This window comes from Heterodontus francisci, chromosome 25 (genome assembly GCF_036365525.1).
Source record: "Heterodontus francisci isolate sHetFra1 chromosome 25, sHetFra1.hap1, whole genome shotgun sequence".
NCBI lineage: Eukaryota > Metazoa > Chordata > Chondrichthyes > Heterodontiformes > Heterodontidae > Heterodontus > Heterodontus francisci.
Genome location: NC_090395.1, coordinates 31,043,756 through 31,068,941, shown reverse-complemented (window position 1 = coordinate 31,068,941; position 25,186 = coordinate 31,043,756). Strand labels below are relative to the sequence as shown.

General features: G+C 42.5%; 1 protein-coding gene across 1 annotated transcript in view; it reads right to left on the bottom strand.

Annotated features, from left to right (window-relative positions):
• Positions 1–2,085, bottom strand: part of LOC137384071 (synaptotagmin-6-like) — a 324,396-nt gene extending 322,311 nt beyond the window's left edge. The window contains exon 1 of the mRNA XM_068057646.1: positions 1,976–2,085. Within this exon, the coding sequence (XP_067913747.1) occupies positions 1,976–2,085 (110 nt within the window). The remainder of the gene's footprint in view (positions 1–1,975) is intronic.
• Between the last annotated feature and the right edge of the window lie 23,101 nt (positions 2,086–25,186).

Genomic DNA, 25,186 nt, shown 5'->3' with positions numbered 1-25,186 from the left:
CACAAACTGAAATACAGCACTTATCTGCCCCCTCCCAAGGAACTATCTGGGTGTATATATATACACATAGCGCTCAACGTGCTGTGTGTAGGTGGAATTTAAAGTGTTGCTTTTTAAAAGTACAATGCGTCTGAACTCCAACTTTAATGCACAACTTACCGCCTATTGAAAGACGCCTTCGCCATGCAATCTAGAGATTCAAGTTAACTCAGCTATTCTCAAAACACCGCCTCACGCTGCCAGTTAACAACGGGAATAACTTGTAAATTCAATTTGCACAGAATAGCTCTGAAGTGCTGACTGAAAATAGAACAGGTCCAATCCAAAACAAGCTCTTCCAAGCTCGATACTATCAAATTCAAATCATCACCAGTATTATGTAGGACCAGAATTAGAGATGAACAGTGACAGGGTAATATTTGAAGATTAGCTCCAAAAACTTGACAATTAACCTCATAATCCCCTCAACTGAATACTGCAGTGCACTAGCACGAAATAAACTCAATAAATGGCTTTAAGTTACAGCGGGAGCTTAAAAAGAGATTTAAAAAGCTCCACTATTACCTGCAATAGAAATCTGGGAGGGGGGGTGTGGGGGGATACAGAAACACATTTAAATATAACGGTCAGCGTCTTTCCAAAACCGACTGAGCTCCCTCCAGAATCACAATGCAATCTGAGATTCAGCACTGGACAGCGCCCGAGCACGACCGCGTGGTATACAATATGACTGCAATTCTGCTCTGGATGGAACAGCTTCCAAAACACAACTTGGCTCCGAAGCATTGACTGGGAATCAACAGCTGCAAGGACAACTTCACCAAACACACAGCCTTAACACCAACTTTCTCATGAAACTTCAGTGGTAACTTTAACTGTTCACCAAACACAGGCACTGAGACAGACTCTTCACAAGGTAACCTGAGCACCGTGTAACCACAAACGGAACCCCAATACACGCCCAAAAGCTGAAAACGCAACTTGTCAGAATTGGAACAGAACCAAGAAATCGACCCCGAATGTGACAGAGAGATTTAATATTCGAATGAGCTGGTTCGTGAAATCATCTCCTAGCCCCAGATGAACAAATAGGGACCACGGTCCTGAGAGGAGACGCTCAGCTAATTTTGATCGTTCATGATGCTAAAATCTGACGACATTACTGTTCTGCCAGCAATTTTTCTTTTGCAATGTCAATCCACAAATAGACCTACCATCTACTGTTGCTCGCCGGATCTCAGGACAATCTTCGATCGATTCTCAAAAAAAGAAAAAACAGGAAAAACAAACTCTCACCGCCGTCGGCACTCAGCTCTCAAACAGAGCTGGCAGTGTAATGCCTGGCTCCTTCACCCTGCACCGCCAGTTTAAGTGAGATGGTTGATTTGAGCGTCTCTCGGAGAGCTGGCTCCTGGCCTGGGTAAAATCGGTCACTGTTTCCCTCTAGTGCCAATAGGCTGTTAGAGAACAACTTGCAATTGCAGGCAGTGCAAACTGATCTTGCTTCCTAATAACATATTGAAGAGTCGAGCTCATTAAAAAAAATTCCTTCTTTTCTTTCCAATTGCATTTCCCGGGCACTTTTACAGACTTTGAGTGTAAAAGCCGTGCTTTACAATCGAATTGTTTATTTTCTGAAAACAACACTTTAGTTCAGCACTTGACATCCTAAGTTTAATAGACTTTGGGAACAGCCATATTAGTGAATGCACACACATATTACATTGCGCAATACATTCGAATGCATCTTCTTCATTATGATATCTTGTTATTCTGGTTATGCTGGAATAATGTGGATTTAGTTAATTAATTTAGTTGAATGGAAGGCGATTAATTTACTATCCAAACTTGTTGAAACGATACTCTTTTTTTCATTAGTGTTAAATGTTCGCCCTATAAGTGTGATAGGTTGTAAAAATTGCTACTCACTTTACCTGTCTCAGTTACACTGGGACTCTGACCCGAGGAGGAAAACACAAATTCCAGGCACTTTTCATGCTCCAGAATGTTCTTGTTGCACAATTCATTGACCAGTCCGATGGCCTTTTGACACAGGATCACATGGTCCTCCCGGTTGGCACTCATCTCCTAAAAGGCATCCTTCCTCCTGCGAAGTAGACAACAGATTAGGATTTGGGAAGATCCAGTGCCGACCACATCTGTACTTGCCGGTGTGAAGCGACCCATGCGAAACCTCCCCTTGTATCCAAAGACACATTAATGTCAACGATTGGCAGGCAGTCCAGAGGCTAGTTTGTACGAGCCACCGATTTCTGTCATCCTACTGGCTTCCTGCTTTTCTGTGAGTGTTTGGAGAGATCTCTTGGCTGTGTTGCAGATGAGGCGTGGTCTTTTCCCTCAAGAACCTCCTAAATTCAATTTTTTATTCTAGGCGAGGTTTTAAATTATGACTATCTGCCGGAATACGAACTTTTAATTGAATAAACCTCGCCCCCGCCCCCCCCCCCCCCCCCCCACCGCTTCATTGATTTGACAATTTGGCCGCGTTGTTAGATTTCTGTGTATTGTATGTGTATTGTGTCATTTGTTTTTCTATAGCGAAGTTAATGCAGACAATTTGCGTTCATTGCCCTTTGAAGAGGGGCAGCTCCCAATAGAGTACTGTTGGTTCTACTTATACTTGCAACAAGTTGAATGGAAAGTGCAATTATTATATCACAAATAACTGCACCAATACTGTACAGATCATTGTTCTTGTTTTGGAAGAGATCAGCGCAATGCCTTGTGACTAGCACAGTCGATACGTGTCCCGAACCAAGCGCTGGCTTTGACTCCAGGTTTTCTCTGCAGATCGGTGCCTCCTTTGTAAGCTCCCGATTCATTAATTAATGCTGTAAGAATAAGTTATCTATAAAGCTCCAACCCCACAAAACCCATCCCCCAGAGGATACTTTAATGTTTTTTTGTACCTAAGGTTATTTTTGTAGATTTTATATTTGAACCTTTTATTGCAGCTCAGATAGTTTCAGATAAACTGAAGGTTGTGAAGCAAATGCATTAAATGCTTGAATTTTGTTTATATTTGTTTCATTTAGCCACGAAAATTGGAAAATTAGAAGTATTTAGTAAGCAGTAGGTATGGATTGAGCATATTTAACAATGATCTATTTAACGTATATTCGTGAGCTCTTCGGTCAGATTCCTCTCTGTGTCGTGGTCGTTTCTGGCTGTGTGGGATTGTCCCAGCTCCGGCTAAAAAACTGCCCTGATTGCCGCATCTCCATTAGAAATCCTACTGTCCTCACTATACTTGTGAGGATAAAATCCTTTATCAAGCTTTCTAATACCGATCGGTTGATGTTGCTCCTGAACGATTTTCTGTTTCATATTCCTTATCAATGGACCCTTTTTCCGTTCACATGTTCTTCATAATTTACAACAGACTTGCCATCCCAACCAAGTCTTTCAAGAATTAAGCTTTTTCACTTGGTCTCAGCAAGTCCGCACTATATATCTAAGTAGGATTGCTGTGTGACTAAGAGGGGAACTTGGAGGTGATGGTGTCCCCATGCTTCCCTTGGAGTCACCTAAAGACCAATCTCTCTGAGGTTGCTTGTGTATTTACCTCTCCCTTAAAATCGTCTCCAAAACATTCACTTTATCCACAGGACCTTGAAATCTTTACATTGAAACTATGACACTACAATTCAGTATAGTCTCCCCTGTTTGGCTAAACACCAATACTACCTATGTTTCCAGCATTTTATCAACAGTTAGTAACAGCTTCCTAATAATTATTTGGTTTTTCATGGGATTACTTATTGTTACTAACGTTAACTCTACTGTCCCATTTTCTACTATTTGCATCATTTTGATAGTTGCCACATTATCAAAAGGAAACAAATGGCAGTAATATATTACCACTAAGAAATTATTACAGCTCCACCTGGCTTAGCTGTTTTAGCTTGAGGAAACATTTTATATCCTCCCATTTTCATCTCCAATCTCCCATTGCTGCCTTCATTCTGGGATGCCAACAATGCCAGTATTTTCACTGACTAGATATTTCTCCAATTCCACTGGCTTATTTCAAATGTTATTTCAGTTGAAATACTTCATTCTAAATTATTTTAAAGCCCTATCCCTTTTTGAGCCTTTTATGGCATTCCATATCTTTTCATCGCTCCACTATTTGTGGCCATGCAATCAACTGCTTAGGTCTTAAGCTCTGGCATATCCCTAAATCTCTCCACATGTCTATAAAACTCTTTAAAATCAACCTCTTTGACCAAGTATTTGCTTACCCATCCTAATATTTCTTTAAATAAAAGCAAAATACTGCGGATGCTGGAAATCTGAAATAAAAACAAGAAATGCTGGAACCACTCAGCAGGTCTGGCAGCATCTGTGAAAAGAGAAGCAGAGTTAACGTTTCGGGTCAGTGATATTTCTTTATGTGGTTCAGTGTCAAATGTTCTTTGAGAACATTCCTGCGAGGTGCATTGGGATGCTTTTCTACATTAAAAGTGCAACATAAATGCAACTGTTATTTCCTTGGTGAGGGCTGATGTTACTTATTCACTATTTGTTGCATAATCATAAAAAACATTCTTCACATGCATTTACTATTGTATTATAAGTAACAGAAATTCATTCCGAGGTTAGCAATATGCATTTCCTCATTTATATTTACCCTCTGTGGTTCTCTTTCCATAAAAACCAGTTTACATGAATCCCAATATAATATTTACATCTTCTCAGTGAACAGATTGCTTCCAATGTGCTTTTGTGCAAAACACATTTCCTGTATAATTTTCTACTACACTTGAAAGTTTCAGTCTATTTTTTCCTCTAATTTTAGCCCCAAAGGTTGTGCAGTTTTGACTCCACAGTGTGTACCTTTTTTTGCCCCAACTGGTTCCCCGCTGGAAGCCAGCCTGATTGATAGACTTGGGTCCCTGTCGGGCAGGGAAGACTCCGGAGGAAGCTGTTCGGTCAGGATCAGGGAAGGAGGATGTTGCTGGGAGAGTAATATGTGAGGCAGAGTATGAATCCTGGGGGGACCAATTCTGGGGGAGGGGGTTACGATAGTAGGGGCATGGTCAGAGATCTTGGAGGGGACATCAGAAATCCTGGAAGTTGGGTTGGCTGTCTTAGGAAAAGGTGGGTGTTAGTGATCTTGGGTGGTTGGGGTGGGCGGGTGGGGGGTTGCTCCAATGAACCTGCAGGTGGAGGTTCAGTGATCCTGGGGGAAGGGTCAGACAACCTTGGTGGCATGGTCAGTGATCCTGGATGGGGGTTTGGTGATCCTAGGTGGGGGTTTGTGATCTGAGGGCGGGATGGGGTGGTGATCCTGGAGGCAGAAAGCAAGTTTTCTTGGGATCTATGCAGGTGTGGGCAAAGCACCCCTGCTCCTCCTGGCCCTCAAGCAGTGCGGGAAAGGCACTTACATCTTCCACAAAGTAGTCCACCCCAGCTGCCAGGTTTCCCCAGGGCTAAACCCAGAAGAGAGATGAAACCTGAGGCTCTCAGCCTTATTATTGATATTTAAATGAGGGATCCACCTCCTGGAAACTAGTTGGTTACCTGCCACTGTCCTATCTCTGTTAAAATTGGAAGTGGGTGGGTTGGTGGTCGATTGGGGTTGGGGTCGAGATTTTTAAAACTTACACATCCACTCAAACGAAACCCACTTGTTTTGGGGGGCTAACATGTCTCCATGAAGTCAATAATACTCAGTCTTTTTGTGCCACTAAATACCACCAAAAACAACCCACCTAAATTACAGCAGTGACTTCACTTCAAAAGTACTTCATTGATAATAAAGCATTTTGGAATGCCCTGAGGTCGCAAAAGGCATTGTAGAAATGCAAGTCTTTCTTTTTTTAATTCCTTTTCCACTACCTAGATATAATCATCTCATAAAGCCATCACTTCATTTTCTGCACCTGCTTGTTACCTTATGCTTCAGCTGTCAGTTTCCATATTTCCTCATTAGCCCAAGCATCCAATATTATGCATCTATTATGTAGTGTTGTCACCTGTCATATACTGTTACTGAGACTTCAGGGAAACCTTTGATAATCATCCAGGTCTTTCAATCTTGCACCCATGGTTTTCACATTGACAGCAACCTGTTTGGGCTGCTCTCCCTGTTTGCATATAGTACAAACAAACTCACAAATTTCCCTCAAGCACACTGTCCATTAGTTGCATAAGTCTGAAGGCAAACATTCCACATTCCTTAGCTACTAATCTAATGGTCAGTATTGGACCAAAGGCAATGAAAAACAGGTTCGTGCATTGTTGAAGCTTAAGGAAGTAACAAGTAGTGTGTCAGTTCGAAACAGTCTAAAATTAACACTAAAGTAGGAGAGATTGGGACAGAGAAAGAACAGGGCAGAGGGAATGGGTGAAAAGAGAAGAAAAGGAAAGCAAAAGATATAGTTTAGGTAAAATATAGTAATAAATTTGAATACTATTTCTGTAATAATTAATTTTGCATGTGTCAATGCAAACTACTAAGGTACCTAAGTGTTACATCTTTTTCTCATTTAATTCCTTTGCATAGATCTCTTTCAAATGTTTTGCTTGATTTCCATCATTATCGAATCCTCTTTATTTCTTTTTGAATTCTTTCATTTTGTTGTGGACTTCTTTGAATTGTAAGTTGATTAAGATTGTATACAATTCACCAAAACAAAATTAATGGAGGCCTTGATCTTTGTTGCACATTTCATTCTTTCAGTCTCACCTTGTGTTAAAGAACTGGCAAGTCAATGCTTTAAACATCTCTAGTGCAGCAACAGAACTCAAAAATATTTGAAATAGAAGCTGGTGTAAGCCTCAAAGAGCGTGAATAAACTTATTAAATCAACTACTGTGGAAATCTTCTAACCAGCTTGGGCTCTGAGTTACCTTATATTTACTAACTTGAGACTTAATTGTGCTTCATAACAAAATAGTTCATTTATAAGACAAGAGCAAAGGATTGCACTACAACATTGCCCTTTGATCTCTAGGGCATAGGTTTTAATTTATCCCAGAGTAATGGGGTGAAATCTTCCTCTCTTTGGAAGCTATATGGAACTGCTATGTAAAATGTGTTTGATGTAATCCCAATCCATTTTGTATGTATTGTACTTCAGCTCACAGCATAAAACTGTCCAGAATGTGTCTATATTTCACACTAAGTTCACCACTCAACACACCCATGAAGAGCCACAAAAGTATCTGCTGTGGCAAATGAAAAAGATCACACTGGTACAATAGGGAGTACTCTTCTGAAGTTGGGGCTGAAGGATATCATGGGACAAATTGAGGGATATCTTAACAACTGGGCCTCATTTAAATAGATACGTGTATACCCCTGCCTGACACCTGACCAGATTGACAGCCTGGCTGGTGGGTGGGAGTGGGAATATAACAGTAGGAGGCTTTAGCTGGGGCCTATGAGAACAGTTCCCATGCAGTTAGAGGCAGAAGTGGAAGGCTCCAGGCACAATCAGGAGGGGGAGGAAGGAAGGCTTTGTGCACGATCATGATTGAGAGGGGCAAGGGCTGGACACGATAGACTGTAGGCTGCAGCTGGGAAAGCCAAAGGCTTCCTTATGAGGCCTGTGGGGACCTCTCCTCATCCTGACCCACAAGGAGTTTAACAATATACCTGGGCCTCTTCTGGCCAGTCAAATCTTCCCATCATGTTGCTGCTGCTGGGCAACAGACTGCACGAGACTCTCTGTGGTGAGGTTAAAAATACATCTGAAGTTTAAGTAGGCCCCAGTCAGCTTTCAGCGGGAGCCTTATCCAGGGATTGAATCACCATCAGGAATGTGGCGGGTTGAGATCGGGTTGAATGATTCCAATATTAAATTTCCGTCTATATCACATTATTATGGTATGGCTTTTATACATCACGGCATCTGATATGTCTTTGCTCCTCTACACGCTAGTAAGAGAACTACTCCAGGACTCGGGACCCAGCAACAAGTTTGCAATAGCAAAGACTATAATAATGAAGTACAGTTGTTACATCACATTAGGTTGTACCCACTCTGAATGTGTGTAATAAGCACGCATTACAAATTGTTCAGTTCAAACCTGAAATTGTGTTACTTTTTAAAGCTGATTGTTGCAAAAATCACATGGGAGTGATCAGTTTTGCAAGAAAACATAAAAGAACATAAGAAATAGAAGCAAGAGTAGGCCAGTCAGCCCCTGGAGCCTGCTCCACCATTCAACAAGATCATGACTAATCTGATTGTGGCCCTCACTCCATTTTCCTGCCAGCCCCCCATAACTCTTGACTCCCTTGTAGATCAAAAATCTGTCTAACTCAGCCTTGAATATATTCAATGACCCAATCTCCACTGCTTTCTAGGGAAAAGAATTCTAAAGATTAATGTACCTCTGGGAGAAGAAATTCCCCTCATCTCCATCTTAAAAGGGAAACTCCTTATTTTTAAACAGTGCACCCTAGTTCTAGATTCCCTCATGAGGGGAAAGATACTCTCAGCATCTACCCTGTGCTATGGTCAAGTGAGGAGGGGTTGAAGGGCTTCCCTCTTTCCCTTATTTGAGCACAGCAGGTTTAATTCTTTCTTAAATTGGATGTACTGGCTAATTCAGTAGGTGTTTGATTACTTACTTGCTATTATCATAACAAGAACCAATTGGACAGGTTTTATTGAGTTTAACAAAGAAAGAGATTAACTTTATTGTTCCTAAACTGAAAATAATAAACTAAGCGACAACTTTCACTCACACACACACACATACAGGAGGTTTACACACCCACACATAGATTACAGAGTGGGGAAAGGTAGATTGGTTGAGTTAGAATTCATAGAAAAAGGGGTATACAGTCTGTGGCATTTGGCAATTTGGCTGGCTTCTAGCTGAATTCGGTGGTCCTGAGGCATTTAGTTTGAAGAGGTTCGGTGCATCTCTAGGAATCAGTGATGTGGATGATTTCTTCCAACGGGGTTTCTGCAAAGGTGGCCAGTTGTTACGATTGAGGTGGGAGGAATACATTGTTTATTCTAGTTTCACTTCTCCATGGGTCACAACATATATTTAAATTCTTTCCCATTTACTGATACGGTCAATCATAGACTTTATTTTTATCCCAGAATAAAATACACCAACCAGGTTTCTTTAATAAACATCATAATTATAAGTTTATTATAAAACAAGTCTTAACCAGTAATGAAGTAAAGCCCGTTAACGTACTATACTTGGATTTCCAGAAGGCATTTGACAAGGTGTCACATAAAAGGCTATTGTGCAAAGTAGGAGCTCATGGTGTAGGGTCTAACATATTAGCATGGGTAGAGGTTTGGCTGGCTGGCAAAAAACGGAGTATGCATAAATGGGTCCTTTTCTGATTTGCAGGATGTGACGAGTTGAGTCCCGCAAGGGTTTGTGCTGGGGCCTCAACGTTTTACGATTTATATCAATGACTTAGATGAGGGGAGCTATGGCATGGTAGCTAAATTTGCAGATGACACAAAGATAGGTAGGTAAGTATGTTGTGAAGAGGACATAAAGAGGTTGCAGACCGATATAGATAGGTTGAGTGAGTGGGCAAAAATCTGACAGATGGAGTATAATGTGGGAAAATGTGAAGTTGATCACTTTGGCAGGAAGAATAAAAAAGAGAGTCTTTCTTAAATGGGGAATGACTGCAGAATTCCAAGTTGCAGAGGGATCTAGGTGTTCTAGTGCATGAGTCACAAAGGTTAGTATGCAGGTACAGCAAGTAATAAAGAAGGCTAATGGAATACAATCCTTTATTATGAGAAGAATTGAAAATAAAAGTAAGGATGTTATGCTTCAATTATACAGGGCATTGGTGAGACCACATCTTGAAAACCGTGTGCAGTTTTAGTCTCCTTATTTAAGGAAGGATGTGACTGCGTTGGAGGTGGTTCAGAAGTGGTTTACTAGATTGCTATCTGGAATGAGCGGGTTGTCTTATGAGGAAAGGTTGGACAGACTGGGCTTGTTTTCACTGGAGTTTAGAAGAGTGAGGGGAGACTTGATTGAAGTTTAAAAGATCTTGAACGGTCCTAACAGGGTAGATATGGAAAGGATGTTTCCTCTTGTGGGTGAGTGCAGAACTAGGGGGCACTGTTTTAAAATAAGGGTTGCCCTTTTAGGACAGAAACAAGGAGAAATTTTTCTCTCACAGGGTTGTGCGACTTTGGAATTCTTTGCCTCAGAAGGTGGTGGAGGTGGGGTCATTGAATATTTTTAAGGCAGAGGTAGATAGATTCTTGTTAGGCAAGAGAATCAAAGATTATTGGGGGTAGATGGGAGTGTGGAATTCGAGACCGAAACAGAACAGTCATGATCTTATGAAATGGCGGAGCAGGTTCGATGGGCTGAATGGCCTACTTCTGCTCCTAATTCATATGGTCGTATGGTCATATGGTCATAAACACATAGAATGAAATATTAAAGTTCCCTTTTCACCTTAGCCCCTCACATTCACACACACACACATATGCCGGTTAACCGGAAAAATAAAGGGATTTTTCTTTTTAGAGCTCTATTATCGGCAAAAAATAATACTTGGGCTGAATACTTGCTCATTCCTGAAGAAACAGCAGGTGTGTTGTGTTCCAAAACTAACATAGAGTCTGGCCTCCGAGTACATGTAGACAAGTCACTGGGATCTTTTAGAACAGTTCTTTTCAGGTGGCATTGAGAATTAATGTCGCAGGCTTTTCTTCAAAGACAGGAGGCAAGATGAGATGACACAGTGGACTTCTCAGGATTTCTTATTCAGGTGATGGAAAGCTGAGCTGGGTTGTGGTCTGCTCTCCTTCCTTTGGAATTTTCTTCTCTCCTTGGAGGTTTTCTTCCTTTTTTTCAGTTCAACCCTAATGGAAAACAATTCAAAAGCAAAACTGCAGCAGGAGGTCAACCTTTTGATCTCCATCAATCTTGACCTGTCATTTATTTGTAAACAACTTCTCCAGGTGTCCAAAGTTCTCTGGTGTTTATTGAGCAGGAAGTCCCAGAAAGGTTTGTTTTCCTCACAAGACCTCTCAGTGCCCCTTTTAAAAAACATTTCCAGGGACTGCTTTCCAAAGTCAAGTGTCCTTTATGTGACCCCCTTTGAAAACCCCAAAGGTTAACATTTCTTCAATCTTTCAAAAATGAATCCTCAAAAAATATATTTAACAAAACACAGAGGCACTTTTGTAACACAGTCAAACAGGCAGAGTTGGAAGCTTGTAAGCTGAAATGGAGAGAGAGAAAGAGAAGGCCCCCCAATTGGGTCTGCACGTGTCAGAGTCCAGACATTTCTCCTTGCTGCTGTAGAGAAAACACAAGCTTAAAGCCACAGATGTGGAGGGGCTTGTCACATGACAGTTATCCAGTGATTCAAACGTGGTAGCAGTGTTTCTCTTCTTGCTAAAAACTACCTGAAACTACCTGGATCTTGGTTCTTGCTGGGATGAGCAGCCAGGTAGTTCCCTTAAACTGCCTGGATCTTGGCTCTTGTTGGATGAGCAGCTATTTTGTCTCCACCTCACAAACCTTGCAATGTAGGATACAATGTTGTAAATTAAGTGGCCATCCGAAGCTGTCAGAAAAGTCATCCTTCATCTGTTCCCTCTTAAATTCCTTCAAAAAATATAAATTCAGATTGCTAATCAGTGGATTAAAGAAAATTATCATTCAACAAAGCAAGTTGGTGTGACACCTGTCAAGACCCCTTAGAATCTTATGTTTCATAAAAATCATTCTTCTAAATTCCAATGAGTATAGGCCCAAACTGCAAAACCTTTCCTTATAAGACAATCCCTTCATCCCAGAAATCAAACTAGTGAAACTTCTCTGAACTGCTTCCAATGCAAGTATATCTCTGCTTATTTTGTTTTTTTAATTCCTTTCATGGGATGTGGGCATCGCTGGCTAGGCCAGGATTTATTACCCATCCCTATTTGCCCTTGAGAAGGTGGTGGTGAGCTACCTTCTTGAACTGCTACAGTCTTTGTGGGGTAGGTACACCCACAGTGCTGTTAGGAAGGGAGTTCCAGGATTTTGACCCAGTGACAGTGAAGGAACAGCGAAATAGTTCTAAGTTCTAAGTGTGGCTTGGAGGGGAACATGCAGGAGGTGGTATTCCCATGCATCTGCTGCCCTTGTCCTCTTTGGTGGTAGAGATCACGGGTATGGAAGGTGCTGTCTAAGGAGCCTTGGTGCATTGCTGCTATGGGAAGCAAGGGAGGAGATTGCTGGGACACTGGCAGAGATTTTTTTATCATCGTTAGCCACGGGTGAGTAACCGGAAGACTGGAGGATAGCTAATGTTGTGCCTTTATTTAAGAAGGGCAGCAGGGATAAGCCAAGGAACTACAGGCCGGTGAGCCTTACATCAGTGGTGGGAAAGTTATTGGAAGGGATTCTGAGAGACAGGATTTATATGCATTTGGAAAGGCAAGGTCTGATTAGGAATAGTCAACATGGCTTTGTGCGTGGGAAATCATGTCTCACGAATTTGATTGATTTTTTTGAGGAGGTGACCAAGAGGGTTGACAAGGGCAGGGCAATGGACGTTGTCTACATGGACTTTAGCAAGGCCTTTGACAAGGTCCCGCATAGTACGCTGGTCCGGAAGGTTCGAACACATGGGATCCAGGGTGAGCTAGCCAATTGGATACAAAATTGGCTTGGTGATAGGAGGCAGAGGGTGGTAGTAGAGGGTTGTTTTTCAGATTGGAGGCCGGTGACCAGTGGTGTACCGTAGGGATCAGTGCTGGGCCCTCTGTTGTTTGTCATATATATTAATGGCTTGGATGTGAATGTAGGGGGCATGATTAGTAAGTTTGCAGATGACACCAAAATTGGTGGTATAGTGGACAGTGAAGAAGGCTGTCTAAGGTTACAACAGGATATAGATCAACTGAGAAAATGGGCAAGGGATTGGCAAATGGAATTTAACGCAGACAAGTGCGAAGTGATGCATTTTGGGGAGTTAAACCAGGGCAGGACATATACAGTGAATGGCAGGGCTCTGGGGAGTGTTGTTGAGCAGAGAGACATTGGGTTGCAAGTACATAGTTCCCTGAAAGTGTCAACACAGGTAGACAGGGTGGTGAAGAAGGCGTATAGGATAGGAGGCAGAGGGTGGTAGTAGAGGGTTGCCTCCATTAGCTGAGGCATTGAGTACAAGAGTTGGGACGTCAAGTTACAGTTGTACATAATGTTGGTTAGGCCGCATTTGGAGTACTGTGTGCAGTTCTGGTCACCGCACTACAGGAAAGATGTGATTAAGCTAGAGAGGGTGCAGAAAAGATTCACAAGCATGTTGCCTAGTCTGAAGGGCTTGAGTTATAAAGAGAGATTGGATAGGCAGGGTCTGTTTTCCATGGAGTGAAGGAGGCTCAGAGGGGACTTGATAGAGGTATATAAAATTATGAGAGGCATAGATAGGGTACATAGCCAGAGTCTGTTTCCCATGGAAGGGGTGACTAAAACTAGAGGGCATAGATTTAAGGTGAGAGGGAGGAGGTTTAAAGGGGATCAAAGAGGTAAATGTTTCACACAAAGAATAATGGGTATCTGGAATGAGCTGCCAGAGGAGGTGGTGGAGGCAGGAACAGTAGCAACATTTAAGAGGCATCTGGACAGGTACTTGAATGAGCAAGGCATAGAGGAAAATGGAATTATTGCAGGCAGGTGGGATTAGTATAGATGGGCATTCTGGTCAGCATGGACGCGGTGGGCCAAAGGGCCTGTTTCTCTGCTGTACGACTCTATGACTCTATCACATGGTGGTAGTGCCACACAACACGATGGAGGGTATCCTCAATGTGAAGACGGGACTTTGTCTCCACAAGGACTGTGCGGTGGTCACTCCTACCAATACTGTCATGGACAGATGCATCTGCGACATGCAGATTGGTGAGGACGAGGTCAAGTATATTTTCCCTCTTGTTGGTTCCCTTGCCACCTGCTGCAGACCCAGTCTAGCAGCAATGTCTTTTAGGACTCGACCAGCTCAGTCAGTAGTGGTGCTACCGAGCCACTCGGTGATGGACATTGATGTCCCCTACCCAGAGTACATTCTGCATCCTTGCCACCCTCAGTGCTTCCTCAAAGTGCTGTTCAACATGGAGGAGTACTGATGCATCGGCTGAGGGAGGGTGGTAGGTGGTAATCAGCAGGAGGTTTCCTTGCCCATGTTTGACCTGATGCCATGAGACTTCATGGGGTCTGGAGTCAATGTTGAGGAATCCCAGGGCAATACCTTCCCAACTGTGTACCACTGTGCCACCACCTCTTCTGGGTCTGTCCTGCTGATGGGACAGGATGTACCCGGGGATGGTGATGGTGGTGACTGGGACATTATAAGATATGATTCGGTGAGTATGACTATGTCAGGCTGTTGCTTGACTAGTCTGTGGAACAGCTGTCCCAACTTTGGCACAAGCCCCCAGATGTTAGCAAGGAGGACTTTGCAGGGTCGACAGGGCTGGGTTTGCCCTTATGAAAGGAGACCAATACTTTACACATTACTCTAGGTGGGGTCTCACCAATGCCCTGTACAGCTGTAGAAAGACTTTCCTACTTTTATACTCCATCCTCTTGCAATAAATGCCAACATTCCATTTGCCTTCCTAATTAGTTGCTGTACCCTGTACCTGCATGCGAATTATCTGTGATTTATGTACGAGGACACACAGATCCTTCTGGACTGCAGCATTCTGCAGTCTCTCTCTATTTAAATAATATCCTGCTTTTCTATTCTTCCTGCTAATGTGCGCAACCTCACATTTTACCACATTGTACTCCATCTGCCAAATTTTTGCTCACTCACTTCTCTATCCCTTTGCAGACTCTTTGGGCTGAATTTTGTGCTGGAGGCAGGGTTCCTGGCACTGGGGGATCCTGCCTCCAAGAGCTGCTGGCCAATAAGAGGGCTGGCAGCTCAGGAGTATCAACAGTATCACCAGGAGTGATGGCCAGTGCTGGTAGTGCAAAGGCCTCAGACCCAGACCCAGCGCTGGAACCGCAGAAGATGTAGGTGAATAGGGGGGTTGGGGGTGTGGTCTTCCAGTCCAGGGGGAGGGAGAGGGGGTGTTGCCAGTTGCCATAGGCCACAAATTGTCTATGAAGGAGCAACTCCACCCCCCACCCCCCAAGTCTGCAGGGAGGGCTCCTCATTTTCCAAGGTGTGCCCCCAGCGTGGCTGAGGCCCCTCCCCGCCGCTGGTAAGATCTCAGTGGCAGTGGGAACAGGCCTTTGATTGGCCGTTAATAGACCACTTAAGGGCCTCAGTTGGCCTCTGGGTAGGAAGGCCGTCGTCAGCCTATTCCATCCCCGGGAAGATCGCTGGGAGACAGGGAGGCGATGGACCCTCCACTCCACCGCCACCCTTCACGATACTCCGAGCCACTCCCCCTCAACTCTGATCCTGCCTCAGGGTGGCCTGTAAAATTCCATCCTTTGTGCCCTCACAACTTGCTTTCCTACCTATCTATGTATTGTCAGCATGTTTGGCTACAATGCACTCAGTCATTTCATCCGAGTCACTGATATAGATTGTAAATAGTTGAGGCCCCAGCACTGATCCCTGTGGCACTCCACTCGTTACAGTATGCCAACCTGAAAATGCCCCATTCATCCCAGCTCCCTGTTAGTCATCCAATCCTCTATCCATGCTAATATATTGCCCCCAATATCTGTTTTTGGTAAATTCAGCACAGCAAAACATTGACCCCAATATGGGTCTGTCTGTCCACTGTGGTTCAGTTGCTCGTATTCTCATCTCTGAGTCAGAAGATTGTGGGTTCAAGTGTTACTCCAGGATTTGAATACAACAATTTAGTCTGACACTCCAGTGCAGTACTGAGGGAGTATTCACTGTCAGAGGTGTTATCTTTCAGATGGGATGTTCAGCCAAAGCTCTGTCTGTTCTCTCACATGGGCATAAAGAGTTCCAGAGCACTCTTTCGAAGAAGAGCAGGGAGTTATCCTTGATGTCCTGGCTAATAGTTATCCCTCAGCCAACATCATAAAAGCAAATATTGCTGTTTGTGGGAGTTTGCTGTTGCATTTCCTACATTACAACAGTGAATATACTTCAGTAAAAACTTCATTGGCTGTAAAGCACTTTGGAACATCAGGTGGGTATGAAAGGTGCCATATAAATACAAGTCTTTCTTTCTTAAGAATTGCAATTAAAATTATGCATTCTTGTCATATTAAAGTTTCACTGTTTGCAGACTTCACATGGGTATGCCTGTGTCCGATCTGATTGTACACTGGGCCTCCAATAAACGATTTGGTGAGCCATCCCCAATGAGTACCTTGAATTTCTAGACTTACTGTGGTGCAATTTTCTGCTTGAGTATTGCAAGTTTGCATAAAAAGTTCCAGAGGTCATGGAAATGCCAGTTTTTGAGTAAATCTGGATGAAAGCAAATCAGCTGCTACTACCAACCACTTATCCTATTCATGGCACAAATAATAAAGCTTACCATGTGTTTTTTCAATAAGTATTTCTGTGTTACATGCTTTTTCTTTTATGTGGACTTTAAAGTTGCAATGGGGCGATGTGAAATCAAATGGGCTGTGGGACCTACTTCATCCTAACCTGCCTTATGAATTATTTGTGAAGGTTCTAAACTTATAATGTGATACATTACCCCAATAATTTCCTAACAGATGTGATCATCATGTAAGGATCCACCTTAGAACTGTTTTGCCATTTGACTATGTTATTTCTGCTGAAATGTGTGTGGGCAGATGACTGGATATTACCACTGTGACTAATTTCATATTGAGCTTTGGATGGGCTAGATCCTGACAGGAAGTGAATATGTGTCACGTCACCATGACAGATAACTTACAAATCACAAAAGTGCCCCTCAGTTAAGCTCAGGCTTCAGAGTAAAGCTGATTTATCAGATCACATTCCTACCCTTGGCAGATTGTAACCATGTTATGTATTTAAGATATTATCCTAAATATGCTTTTATGACATTTTATGTGGAATAATTTGGAGGATGAAAATCTAATTTGAGGGACAACAGTTTGTTGCATGAGGTGGTTAATTCAAGAGGGACCAAGAAAATGGATTGTGTACAGCCAGTTTTAGGATTTAATTTTTTTTAAAAGCTAGAAGATAAAAGCAAGAAAGGTTAAAATCTTGATATTTCATTACTCTTGCAGACAGTGTCTTGAGCAGAAGGATAAAAAAGCTTCTAAAGTGGTGTTAAATAGCAACAAATGCAGGGCTGTCAAAACAGCAACAAGTGTAATGGATTGCATCTTGGAAAAGAACTTAAGTGTTGCTGAGGTAACATCAACGTTCTAATGGAGCATTAACAGGCGCAAGCTGTTAATTTGCCAAAACACCAACAGTTTAGTTTCCATCCAACTGTTTTGGACAGGCATTGTAATTATAAAATACATTTGACGCGTTCTTTCGATAACTGTCACTGATTTAGTTACATGGATCAGAAAAGAAGGTAAGAAGGACTTACATTTATATAGTGTCTTTCATGACCTCAGGATGTCACAAAGCACTTTACAGCCAGTTAAGTACTTTTGAATTGTAATCACTATTATAATGTAGGAAACACAGCAGTTAATTTGCAAGATCCTATAAACAGCGATGAGATAAATTACTAGATTATTTGTAGTTTTTTTTTAATGCTGTTGGTTGAAGGGTAAATATCACAATGGAGAGAACTCCCTTTTCTTTGAAACAAAAACAGAAAGTGCTGGAAAAACTCAGCAAGTCTGGCAGCATCTGTGGAGAGAGAAGCAGAGTTAAGGTTTCAGGTCAGTGACATTTCATCAGAACTAGCAAAGGTTAGAAATGTGATAGGCTTTAAACAAGTAAAGTGGGTGTGGGGGGAGTGAGGGGAGAGAACAAAAGGGAAGATGTGTGATAGGACAGAGGGCCAGAGAGATTGACTGACAAGGTCATGGGACAAAGGCAAAGAGAGTGCGCTAATGGTGTGATGAAAGACAAAGCATCAATGCAGAGGGAGTGTTAATAAACTCCCTTTTCTTTGAGTAGTTCTGTGGGATCTTTTACATCCCCCTGAAAAGGCAGATGAGGCCTCAGTTTAATGCATCTTTGACAGTGCAACACTCTTCAGTATTGCATTGGAGGGGCTGTAAAATGTGGCTGCGTCATTATGTGAAGTGGTTGAACAAAAAACTGAAAAAAGTCTGGATTATGTATAACATATCTATGATATTTTGCAAGCCAAATACAACGCATAAAGGAAACAAATAGCACTGTGTCATTTGTGAAACTTAATCAGCTGTATGGTGAGAAATTCAAGGCAGAAGTGACTCATTCAAGTTATAAATTACAGAAATCAACAAATCAGAACAAACTAAATGTGTTCAATATAATTATAAATCCCTTCGCAGTTCCCAGAGACTAAACATTACCACAACTGGTAACCAGCTTGCCAGGGTCTATTCAGAGTTTTAAGGGAACAGAAAGGCTTCCCAGCCTCGGGGGTGGAGGGCTGGCGGTGGATGGTGGAATAAATCCTGTTAATTAATGAGACTTTAACGCATATATTAAACATGTCCAAACATCTCAAGGTGCTTCATAAGTTGAACACTTTGAAGTACAGTGACTGCAGTCCAATGTGACAGCCATGCTGCATCAATGAGGCACTGCAAACAGTAATGAGATGAATAATCAGTTAGTGTTTTCTTTTGGCAGAGTTGGTTGAAGGTCAGGATGCCAGGGAAAGACTTGCTTCCCTTCCAATAGCACCGTGGGATATTTAACACCCATCTGAACAAGCAGACTGAATCTCAGTTTAACACTTATTTTAAAGGACCTTTGACAATGCAGCATTCCCTCAGTACAACACTGCAATGGTATTCTTGGCTTTCATTCACCTCCTGACATATGAGCCAGGAACCCTTAACATTCTGACTCAAGTGATGAGAATGTTACCAATTAAGCGAGGCTTAGCCCATTGCTGACCTCTGTTCTGGGAGTGAATTTCTCCCTGGATGAATCCAGCTCTTGTGTAGAGCTGAACAATCTGCCTTAATTATAAGCTTGCAGTTGATGGCACTTATCTCCATTTTAAGAGTATAGTCAGGATACTCCTTTATCCCAGAATTGTGAGGGTGCACTTAATGGAATGCTAAACATATCAGGGACAGTGATAGAAATCAACTCAAAGAATCTGAAAGCAGAAATGCTATGGAAATGGATTGCAATATGGAGAGACTAGGCAATGGCCCAATTGAGAGTCTCTTCTGAGAATTACTGTGCAGCCTTGAATCTTAATCTTGCATTGAGTGACTTAAGTATTGTTTTGGCTTGTCAAAAATAGTTTTCCATAGAAAACAGAAGTTAATCCACTGTGCTTTATTATTTTACTGATTTTAAGGTCTGCTCTTTAAGGATTTAATAGGTACTACAGCATGGTTGTACTTATGGGAGTAAATGTGAGCCTACCACAGATAAAAATAGACTGATGCTTCATATTGACATTCTTTATTCATGAGCACTAATCCTTGCAGCTGCATGGAGGGGAGGCAAAAACTTTAATCTTGTGTGATTTTCAGTTGGGCTGTATGAATATTAATTTATTTGAGCTGGATGCCAAATCTCTATTTAGAGTAATGAGAGGTGATCTCATTAAAACATACAAGATTCTGAAGGAGCTTGACAGGGTAGACACTGAAAGGTTGTTTCCCCTGGCTGGGGAATCTAGAACATGGGGGCACAGTCTCAGGATAAGGGGCCGATAGTTTAAGACTGAGGTGAAGAGAAATTTCTTCACTCAGAGGGTTGTGAATCTTTGGAATTGTCTACGCCAGAGGGCTGTGGATGCTCCATCATAGAATATATTTAAGGCTGAGATAGACCGATATTTGATCTCTCAAGGAATCAAGGGACATGGGGAGCGGGCAGGAAAGTGGAGTTGAAACTGAAGATCAGCCATGATTTCGTTGAATGGCGGAGTAGGCTCAATGATCTGTATGGTCTACTCCTGCTCCCATTTCTTATATTTAGGCCGATAGCTGATTATTCAATTAACCAAAAAAAAAATTCAGACAACCAGAGGTTAGCTGGGAGAAGCTTGACACTTGGTAAAGGATGTGCATTGTGTTCATTCTTTTCTGAATCATGCATTGGGTTAAGTTCATGCCCAGACATTAAAATGTATGTGTCCTTATGTGAAAACTGAATGTACAGAAATGTGTGAAATAATAATGCAAAGCATGGAAGGACAAAAGTCCATTTGGTCCCTCAAGCTCACTTCTTTATAGATCAAAAAGAATTTAATCTGCTGGGGACTCCATATCACCCATTTAATCCCTTGAAGGAAAGTTTTGCCAAAGATCTTCCTGATCCCCAAAGACAGCCTTGCAAAACTCCAAAATATGCATTGACCTTCACATCTCTGCCATTCATCCCTGACCTGCCAACCTTCAGGCACCATTCCTCCATCACACAGATGTTAGTTTCAGATGGTGTCAGCCTAATTCAATCATATAACTATCAGCTCTATTCCCAAACAGATTCAATATTTTCCTAGCTCATTTTTAATTATTTTAAGAAGTTAGTTATCTCTATAAGGGTACTTGTGGATATTAAGGCTGCATTACATTCTCAAGCAGGAGATTTAAGGAGCTAGCAAGATATTAGTACAAATGTGCAAGATATTAACTGAAACTCAACACTGACTGCTTATCTACTAGTATGTGTGCAAACTTTTAATGAGACAGATGCCATCATAATGTTCCACTTTATTTAGACACATTTAAACACATTTGTACACATTTAAACCAACACTTTCCCCTTTTTGCCTCGATATTCACTCCCATTCGGCATCCAATGAATGCACACATATCCTCCAGCACAATTCCTGAGATAGGTACTACTCCAAATTAGAGCAACAATGTCCAAGACACAGCTCATGAGCATTGCTGATTCAGACCACAAAGTTCCTGATGTTTCCCTGCATTTTTAGTCTTCTATGCAAAGCTGACTTCAGCTCCTGCAAGCTGTTTAACATTCCCAAGAGAACTGTAAAAGGCTTTTCCAGCTCAGTAAATGGCGAAAGCATTCTCTCCTGCTTTAGTGACCTCAACCTGATCTATCCTGTCATCTTTATTAAGAAAGAAAATGCCTTTGAGATGGGGATTATATTCTTGAAGATAATGGAAGCTGTTTAAAGCTACACCCTGACCTAAATGAGAGGTAAGAGAGATAGAGAGAACAGACACATACAGAAAGAGAGAGCCATTATAGAAGACAGAGAGGACCAGAGAAAGAGTGAGAAGAACAAAACAACAACGGTTTGGGGGGAGGAGAATGGGTGAAATGGGAGGAGGATAAAAAGGAAAGGAAAATAGGGGATTCATTGGTCTTGCTATTTGATGTATTGGTCTGGCTTTTCTTCAATGAGTGTCTCTCTTTTGTGTTTGGGAGGGTCTTGCTTATTTCTGTATTTAAGGAGAAGATTCTTACTTTTTATATGTGGGTGGCTTGAATTATTGTGTAATCATATGTGAACAACCTCATAGTTTTGACATGTTTCCAGCTCCGAGTTCCAATAAGTTGGATATACCTGCCTTGGAGAAATTCTATTCACTAAATAGCACCAGGATGCTGCTAGGAGATGTCTGGGGAAGTGATGGTACCAGTAGGATCGTAATATATTCACACATACTACAATCCTGGATATATCATGTTGCAGATAAGGCTTTGCAGCACTCAATGCCACATAGATTTGATATCTCCACTCATCTTGAGTCACATGTACAGCCACACAGTACTGACAAATGCAAAGCGGCAGGTATGCAAATAAGTGTCTATTGTTAGCATTAAACATAGCTGCTGGGTGCAGGCTGAATAAGGAAGCATGCAGGATCAGGAGTAAGGGGGCCAGTGAAATGACTCTTAGCCAAGACATCACATGTAAAAGTTTGGAGGCTATTCAACCAATGGGATGTCAATTTAAGCTGGTACAGCAGGTTCTACATCTCCTGGAATATGAGCCAGTATAGTCAGTTAGGCAGCACCAGGTGAAATTCACCCTCAGGAGTAGCCCCTTTTCCTAAACTTACACCATGTAAGTCATTTAACAATGCTTTCCTTCACTGCCTTTCTTCCTTATGCTGGTTGTACTGTTACAGCACACTCGACACACTTCAGTCAGGACTCAAGAGATATTTACTTTCTGTCTGCTGCTCTGAATGACTGAACCTCTGAGAGCTCAAGAATAAAAAACGCACCCAACTACACAGAGGCTTTAACAAATGAACTCTGACCCCTCAGGGCAGCAAAGGATCTTTGGTTGCCAAGCTGGAATTTTACATTCAAAACAACATGATGAGGATGCTTCAGGTTTTGCTAATCAAAATTCTGAGCACTGGCAACATTGTTCTTGTAATGCAATGCCCCTAGTTCAGAGTACTTAGTTTTCCGTGTCATCCCTCTTGTTTTGCGAGTGTAAAGTTCAAATGCCATTGACAGCTCTGGCCTCTGGCAGAAAACAATAAGAGAGAACAAAAGTGCTGCATTTACTGAGCCATGGTTAGTGGTTCAAGGGAAGATTTGAACCTTGCCCACCTGACATGAACAGATTGGGCGGGCTGTTAAAAATCACGCTGGGGGGCTGATATCTGTGTTCCTGTCATTTTAAACGCACAGTTTCTTTTCAGTCAGTGGATGTGCCCACCATGAACAGAGGCCTCATAAGTACATGCAAATCAGGTTCTCATTACACAGTTAGGCCCAGATAACATTTTAATGTGAAATTACAGAAATTCTGCCCAGCACCCAACTTGCCTGCTAAACTTAACAGGATTGGTCTCACTGGCTTTGTTTGTACATTTTAATAATGAACCGTTTTCAATGCTGTTCCAGATTTCAGATTGCACCTGTAATTCTGAAAGGATTTTTTTTTTTGTAAAAGGTGACAGATTAGCAGAATAATTGGAGCATGTGAATGATGAAATTGAAAGCTTGTCTACATATGGGGATTTATGGTTTTAGGAGAGAGAACTTGCTTTCTACAGATCCATATTCTCTCACAAAGGATGAACACATAGTTTTCTGTTTCTATTGCGGGAGGGAAGAAAGAGAAGGTAAAGACGAAAGGAAGGAATTGTTAACAATTTTTTCTCTTAATGGCTTGACTGGAGTTTCCATAAGTAGAATGAGCCTCTTCTGAACTAAAATCCACTGTATATGGGTTGGCACAGCTCAGATTTAACATTTAGTCCCAAAGTTGGGGTAAACTGCTTTCTGGAGAATATATGGGATTTTTTTTTTATTCATTCATGGGATGTGGGCGTCGCTGGCCAGGCCAGCATTTATTGCCCATCCCTAATTGCCCTTGAGAAGGTGGTAGTGAGCTGCCTTCTTGAATCGCTGCAGTCCTTGTGAGGTAGGTACACCCACAGTGCTGTTAGGAAGGGAGTTCCAGGATTTTGACCCAGCGACAGTGAAGTAATGGCGATATAGTTCCAAGTCAGGATGGTGTGTGACTTGGAGGGGAACTTGCAGGTGGTGATGTTCCCATACATCTGCTGCTCTTGGTCTTCGAGTTGGTAGAGGTCACGGGTTTGGAAGGTGCTGTCTAAGGAGCCTTGGTGCCTTGCTGCAGTGCATCTTTTAGATGGTACACACTGCTGCCACTGTGCGTCGGTGGTGGAGGGAGTGAATGTTTGTGCATGGTGTCCCAATCAAGTGGGCTGCTTTGTCCTGGATGGTGTCGAGCTTCTTGAGTGTTGTTGGAGCTGCACCCATCCAGGCAAGTGGAGAGTATTCCATCACACTCCTGACTTGTGCCTTGTAGATGGTGGACAGGCTTTGGGGAGTCAGGAAGTGAGTTACTCGCCATAGGATTCCTAGCCTCTGAAATGCTCTCGTAGCCACGGTATTTATATGGCTACTCCAGTTCAGTTTCTGGTGAATGGTGGTCCCTAAGATGTTGATAGTGGGGGATTCAGCGATGGTAGTGCCATTGAATGTCAAGGGGAGATGGTTAGATTCTCTCTTGTTGGAGATGGTCATTGCCTGGCACTTGTGTGGCGCGAATGTTACTTGCCACTTATAAGCCCAAGGCTGGATATTGTCCAGGTCTTGCTGCATTTCTGCATTTCAGTATTTGAGGAGTTGTGAATGGTGCTGCACATAGTGCAATCATCAGCGAACATCCCCACTTCTGACCTTATGATTGAAGGACGATCATTGATGAAGCAGCTGAAGATGGTTGGGCCTAGGACACTTCCTGAGGAACCCCTGCAGTGATGTCCTGGAGCTCAGATGATTGACCTCCAACAACCACAGCCATCTTCCTTTGCGCTAGGTATGACTGCAACCAGCAGAGAGTTTTCCCCTTAATTCCCATTGACTCCAGTTTTGCTAGGGCTCCTTGATGCCATACTCGGTCAAATGCTGCCTTGATGTCAAGGGCCGTCACTCTCACCTCATCTCTTGAGTTCAGCTCTTTTGTCCATGTTTGAACCAAGGCTGTAATGAGGACAGGAGCTGAATGGCCCTGGCGGAACCCAAACTGAGCATCATTGAGCAGGTTATTGCTATATGGCACTGTTGATGACACCTTCCATCACTTTACTGATGATTGAGAGTAGACTGATGGGGCGGTAATTGGCTGGGTTGGACTTGTCCTGCTTTTTGTGTACAGGACATACCTGGGCAATTTTCGACATTGCCGGGTAGATGCCAGTGTTGTAGCTATACTGGAACAGCTTGGCTAGGGGTGCGGCAAGTTCTGGAGCACAGGTCTTCAGTACTATTGCCGGAATATTGTCAGGACCCATAGCCTTTGCAATATCCAGTGCCTTCAGTCATTTCTTGATATCACGCAGAGTGGATCGAATTGGCTGAAGTCTGGCATCTGTAATGCTGGGGACTTCAGGAGGGGGCTGAGATGGATCATCAACTCGGCACTTCTGGCTGAAGATTGTTGCAAATGCTTCAGCCTTATCTTTCGCACTGATGTGCTGTGCTCCCCCAGCATTGAGAATGGAGATATTTGTAGAGCCACCTCCTCCAGTTAGTTGTTTAATTGTCCACCACCATTCACGACTGGATGTGGCAGGACTGCAGAGCTTAGATCTGATCCGTTGGTTATGGGATTGCTTAGCTCTGTCTATTGCATGCTGCTTATGCAGTTTGGTGTACAAGTAGTCCTGGGTTGTAGCTTCACCAGGTTGACACCTCATTTTGCGG